The sequence below is a fragment of the Microplitis mediator genome, chromosome 11 (genome assembly GCF_029852145.1).
Source record: "Microplitis mediator isolate UGA2020A chromosome 11, iyMicMedi2.1, whole genome shotgun sequence".
In the NCBI taxonomy this organism is placed as follows: Eukaryota; Metazoa; Arthropoda; class Insecta; order Hymenoptera; family Braconidae; genus Microplitis; species Microplitis mediator.
This window is the reverse complement of record NC_079979.1, coordinates 7380484-7387092: the sequence shown is the minus strand read 5'-3', so window position 1 is coordinate 7387092 and position 6609 is coordinate 7380484. Positions and strand designations below refer to the sequence as shown.

General features: G+C 42.1%; 1 protein-coding gene across 1 annotated transcript; it reads right to left on the bottom strand.

Annotated features, from left to right (window-relative positions):
* Positions 1 to 3122: 3122 nt before the first annotated feature.
* Positions 3123 to 6119, bottom strand: LOC130676895 (uncharacterized). The gene is made up of 3 exons (XM_057483405.1): positions 5688 to 6119; positions 3888 to 5450; positions 3123 to 3785 (listed from the first exon to the last, which is right to left on the bottom strand). Exons 1-3 carry the CDS (start codon positions 6117 to 6119, stop codon positions 3123 to 3125), a joined length of 2658 nt encoding a protein of 885 aa, XP_057339388.1.
* Between the last annotated feature and the right edge of the window lie 490 nt (positions 6120 to 6609).

The window sequence follows — 6609 nt, the reverse complement described above, 5'->3', positions numbered from 1 at the left end:
TTACGTGAAGGTTAATTTAGTACATTACCTATATAATGTTTTGTCAAATCAACTATCTGAAGTTCTTTATCGATAATAGTCGTTGTCTTTTTTTACTCTCACTCTTAGAAAACTAGCCTAATTTCATATCATGACTATACACTAACATGTATCACAAGATATGTATGTATGAAACTTTTTATATAGATTAATTGGAAAATCTACCTTCCATTTCGGCTGCCGAATGGCCTTTCTTTTAAGCTCTGTATTTAAATCTATAAAAGGCTTCGACCATGGAGATCGATCGAATTCCAAGACTCTGTGAACTTGTTTTACTCTCATACCTGTCCGAATATTTTTTTTTTATTTTAATAATTATTCAAAATAATTCTTACTGAGTTCCTCTTTGTAAAAGCGCGCGAAAACGCAGCGTCAGCTTTTTCACCTTTTTATGCGACAAAGAATAGTGGGAGGATAACTATAATGATTACACGAATAAGAATAAACTGTCGTCATTTTCCACCAATGGCAACAATTAACAGGGGTTATCAGATATTTTCGGCTGAGTTTCTTTCGGAACCAAAATCTCTATATACAGATTACAGACTGCACATTGATGCACTACTGTCTAATCTAGTGAAGTGCACTTTAATTTTTTGACAATATTCGTTTGTTTAAAAGAAAAATTCGGCCAAAGTTTCCATTTACTGCGCAAGTGCAATAAAGACAGTATCATTCGTGGACTTGAGAGTAATAGAGAAAAAAGTACAAACTCCTGTTAAAATTTCCTATCAAATCGCCAAGTAAAGTTTATAAAAAGCCTGAGCACCTATAGCTCAGGGCTAGTCGGTTTTTAGAACTTACGGTCCGCAAAGATTTGAACGTCGAAATTTCGTGCACTCTTATTGCAGGAATCCGCCCTGGGCGTTGAATAATCGATAAGAGGACTTTTAATATTTTCTACCTTAACCTTATTAATAAGGCAATTCTTAATTTATCTAGACTAATTCTTATTGCAGGAATCCGCTACGGCGTCGAATAATCAATAAGAAATAGTCAAAGATCGTGAATTTCACTAACCTTACTGCAGGAATCCGCCCTAGGCGAAGAATAATCAGTAAGGCATTTAAACTAAAATCTTTTGTATCCAATTATTGCAGGAATCCGCTTCGGCGTCGAATAATTGGTAATTGAATTAAAATTATTATCAAAAATCCTCCAACATTGATCTAAAAATCCGATCTGACGCAACTGGATAATCGATCGTCTAGTACAATATTTGTCGGATTTTAAAACCCATTGAGTACGATCGAACGAGTGACGCAAATTATGTGCATTTGCGATTCCATCTCGTGCCGAGTTAATTTGCGCATAAAACCACTTTTGGGTCGTGTAAAAAGGACGCATTAAATATAAATTAAATCTTCATAAAATATCTGTTAAGGATAAATAATCCTATAATGAAAAATTGAATATAAAATTGTAAAAACTTGAGTAAGTGACGTTTAGTTATAACGTTGTAAATTTGAAACATCTAAATAAAGACAAAGTTCATCACTCCAACTTTGCGGTTTTCATTCGAGAGTAGTACATAAGGTCTTATCCTATTACCCAGCCGTGCCCACTCAACCCAAATCCTAGGAGGAAGGTCAAGCGAGCTGCAGCGTTCTGGAGGGGTAAAACCTGACGTACTAGAAGAAGTTACATCGAAACGTAGGTGAGGAACCAATTATTCTATCCATCATAAAATACTTTTGGCTTAAACAAGAGCACCAGTGTCTTCGGAGACGTTTGGGTTCTTAATATTCGAAAAGATCCACTATAAATAATAAATTATAGGAAGATAATTTCTTTCTCGTATTCTTTATTGTTGTCCGCACCCTACAACCCGCTTGTCCAAAAAATCACTATCGCTACCAAAGGGAGAAAGCCCGGATAAATAATTGAAAATTAAGCGGCGGACATACCATACCCCATTCGATGCACTGTTTCAAGTTGCAATAATGAATAACATACTTTTCTTTGTCATACAATGTTGTAGCTAGTTTTGTGCATGTTTCTTTTGGTGGGAGAAAGTGTTCAGGGCAAAGGGGCAAGTCTTTGTGTTGCTCGTGTAGGAGTTTTTGATACTCGAGATCTACTTCCATGAGGTAACCCTTGGGACTGTCATCAGGATTATTGAGATTAAAATCTAATGAGGCATCAACCCATTCAAATGCGCCAGTTGGTAAGCACTGTCTCATTGTAGCCTCATACAAATTATTTACATCAAAATACATGATGTAGGAATATTTTCGTGCGGGATTGTATTCATTACGGTTACGTAACAAATGATCCGAGGACAATTGATCCTTGCGACGATTGATCCGTCGATGAAATGCGTGTGTTCAGACGAGTAGTCTGCCGGTTGATTGATTCGTATTGAAGCGAAATCTTACGTAGGATTGATGTGGTGGCCTTGAGAAAGGCCGATTTGGTCTTGAGAAAGACCGTTGGTTTGAATTCACGTTAGTTGCAGTGGAGAAGTCCTGAGAAGAACTGGTATGATAAGCTTTCTTACTTGACTCGGAGGTCGAGTTGGCTAGCGCTGAGAAGTGCTAGTCAACCTGCTGGAGAATTCGTAAACGAGAAGTTCCTTACTAAACCCGGAAGTTTGGTTGGCTAGCGCTGAGAAGTGCTAGTCAACTTGCTGGAGAGTTCTAAAAAGAAGTACTTGGTTTCGAGATGGAGCTGGAGACTAAACAAGCTTGCGCACTTGAGGAGTTTGTAAAAATCTGGATCGCAATAGCCTTGCACGCTATCAGTTAAGGTTAAGGTATTCTTGCCAGTCAGACTGCTCAAGAATCAATGCGCTACCACTCTGATCGTCCCTTCTTTTATACCCGAGAGCTGGGTTCGAGAAAGTTCTCCGCGGAGTGGGAGGCGTCGGTATCTGCGCTCCAATGAGAAGTCTCGGAGTCGAGGAGAAAGGAAAACCTTAAGAGCTGACCAATGAGACGTCGGGTAGTGAGGTGGGAGAAAGACTCGGATCTGAGGTCCGCGCGAAGTTAATGTCGTAGGATGCTTCTCCATAGTCCGCGTAAATTTGATAAGTTACTTCCGAACATTCTCCCCCCCCCCCAATTCCGCAGCTATGTGAGGAATTAGAATCCTCTTCTTGTGAGTAATCTCGGTATGGAGAAATTAGAATTGTCTGAGAGCTTCCTGTGTCTGAGCAGTATTGCTGGGTGTTTACTGTCCTCAGACAATTGAGAGTTCTGGAGACGACCTCCAACTCGCAATATGCCAGTATGGTCGACCACTGCCGTCAATCGAGACAGAACATGACTCTTATGAAGTCCTTTGCCAGCTTTAATAGTCTTCATTTCTGAGGAGAAGTATGCACGTTGAGTCTCCCGTATCCAAAACTGCTTTGCAGCTTCTAAGTCAGCTGGATTAATTGGTGAGATGGCTAAACTGGAGTTTGGAACTCGTTTGAACTTTGAGATGGCTCGCTGACAAATTGCCGTAATTCTGAGTAGCTTCGGAAGACCTTTATTGAATGGTTTGACTTGAGGTAAGTTAATAAGATCCCATACTAATGGCGGTGACTTTGCTGAGAGTGAAATGCCGGGTCTTTCTTCCAGGTCATGTTCTGGAGATGGTGCTACCGTTGATGACCAAAATTCAGGAGGTTGCGAGAGCCATGGTGGTCCAATCCACCATAATGCATGTTCAAAGAGTTGAGAAGCGCTTGAGCCCCGAGAAGCACAATCAGCTAGGTTGAGTTTCCAGGATGTGAATCTCCAATGAGCATTTGGGGTAGCCTCGTGAATGGCCGATACTCGATTACCCAGAAACTCCTTCTATCTCATTGGATTGTTCTTCACCCATGCGAGAGTGACTGAAGAGTCAGTCCATAGAAATACTAGCACATCACTGAGGTTGAGGGTCTTCTGAGTATGCTTTACGAGGTTTGCTAGTAGTGCAGCCGCTGATAACTCGAGTCGTGGAATAGTTAGCCGTTTGAAAGGTGCCACCTTCGTTTTTGAGCAGACTAGCGGGACGACTGATGAGTTGTCTGAATACGTTGCTCTGAGATAGACTGCTGCTGCCATTGCTAACTGAGATGCATCTGAGAACCCATGAAGTTTTATTGAATCGGCTTGAGTGTGCAAATGTAACGACCGAGGTATTTTGATTGTCGAGAGTGTGTTAAGATCTTCTCTGAATTTGTCCCATTCATGAATTATTTCAGGCGTTAGTGAGTCGTCCCAACCAATCCTTTCTAGCCAGAGTTGTTGCATCAGGATTTTTGCTCTGATAATAACTGGGGAGATGAGTCCAACTGGATCAAAGAGTTGTGCCACCTCTGAGAGAATGGAGCGTTTGGTAATGGCTGGCCTGAATGAGATGTTCCCTTGGAATGAGAATATGTCTTCGTGAGGGTGCCATGTGATACCTAGTATCTTTGAAGTGAGATCTTCGAACGTATAAACAGGCTGCATTTGTTGAGTTGAGGTACTTGGTGGTGAGAATTGAGGATGATTGCTTTTCCACTTATCAAGTGGTAAGCACGCCGAGAGGCACATGTCATTTAATCGCGTAGCAATGTTCATGAGTTGTTCGAGAGTTTCTGCACCGCCTGAGATGTCATCCACGTACCTGCCTTCGAGAATTGTATCTACTGCAAGTGGGTAATTAGCGTCTTCATCAGCTACTAATTGTTTCAGTACTCGACAAGCAAGATATGGAGCTGACCTTCTACCATATGTTACGGTAGTTAGTTGATATGCTCGAACAGTTGAGTCTTGATCTAGCCAGAGGATGCGTTGAAGGTCCCAATCATCTTCTTGAACCTTTATTTGCCGAAACATCTTAACTATGTCTGTAATGAAGATGTATTTATGTTGCCTGATGTAAAGCAATACGTCGAAGATGTCTGATTGAGTCTTAGGGCCAGTGTGCATGATGTCATTGAGTGATACTTGAGATGACGTCTTGCTGGATCCATTGAAAACTACTCTGAGCTTTGTTGAGGTGCTCTGCTCACGTAAGACTCCGTGATGAGGGAGGTAATGCGTATGAGAGGGCTCTGGAGCGTTTATTGGTACAGCAACCATGTGTCCGAGGTCTTCATATTCTTGAAGGAACTTGAAATATCGTTCTTTGAGAATTACATCAGAGGAGAGTCGTTTGAGAAGACATTGAAGGCATCGTTGTGCTGTTAACTTGGAATTACCCAACCGTGAGACATCGGAGTTGAGAGGTAGTCGTACAACGTAACGACCGGAATCGTCTCGATGATGAGTAGCAGAGAAATGTTCTTCACATTCTGACTCCATTAGATTGAGGTGAGTCTCTGATGCAGTTGGAGCTTCCTCGAGTACCCAAACTTTGGTGAGAGCATCTTGTAGGTCCTCATTGCTGGTCAAATGAAAAGATCGCAACGGCCTCGACTGAGATTCCGTGGATGCTTGTCCAAGAACAGCCTATCCAAACACGGTATGTATCGCCATAGGTTCTGATGGACCTCTCATGACTAAACGAGGTGATCTGAGAATATTTCTGAGATTGTCTGCGCCAATGAGGATGTCTACTGGACCTGGAGTTAGGAAGTCTGGATCAGCTAGCTCTAAGTTATTGATGTGATGCCAGTCTTGGTTGGTTACCACTACTGAAGGAATGTGAGTGATGATTTATGTCAATATGTGCGCATCTAATTGTACTTGAGATGGCGAATGCGGGGACTGTAAATTAAGAGTAGCCAGACCTTGAGTTGTTCCAGGTGAAGTACTACCAACTCCAAGTATTGGAATCGCAGATGATTTTTTAAGGAGCCCGAATTTCTTAACTAGTGGTAACGAGACCAGTGTCAATTCCGATCCTGGATCTATGAGGATACGCGCATGATGTTGAGTGTTGTTTGAGGATAGGACAACTACTTTGCATGTGGCTAGTAGCACTGCTACTCGTGATTGAACTATTGATACTGAACGAGAAGTCCGTTGCTTGCTTGTTTGAGAAGTTGAATCTTTAATTGTTTGAGACGTCTGTTTGTTAACTGATTGAGAAGTCGGGAGTTGAAGTGTTTGAGAGGTCTTTTCTTTCTTGATTATTTGAGACGCCTTGAAGACAGTGGGTAGAGATGTGACTTCCATTTGAGAAGATGCGTTGCGTTGCCGTTTGAGAAGGCTGCTTGGGCTCCGAGAGGTCCTACATAACCTTCATTGTGGTTGATCAGTGCTGGCAATAGATGCAGTTTCGTCTGGAGAAGGAGCTTGAGTAGTTGCTGGTGCAGTGGTAGCTGGTAGAGTTGCCTTGGGTCCCTGATGGAGCAGGGTGTGGTGACGCTCTTCGCAAATTTTACAACCCTTTAAAATCTTGCACTTGCGCCAGTTGTGCCTGCCAAGACAGTTGAAGCAAAGTCTTTCACTACGGACAATGTCCATCTTGTCATTGGAGCTGAGTAGGCTAAAAGATGGACAAAAGGCGATGTAATGAGCCTTTTGACAAGCGCTGCAATAGTTGTTCAGGTCTGAAACTGCCTGAGGTTCAGCGTTGGCGAGATGAACATGCGCTGGTGGAGTGCGCTGAGCTGTCTGAGAATAGCTTCTTTTGCTGGCTACTAATGAGAAGGTGTTCTTTGCT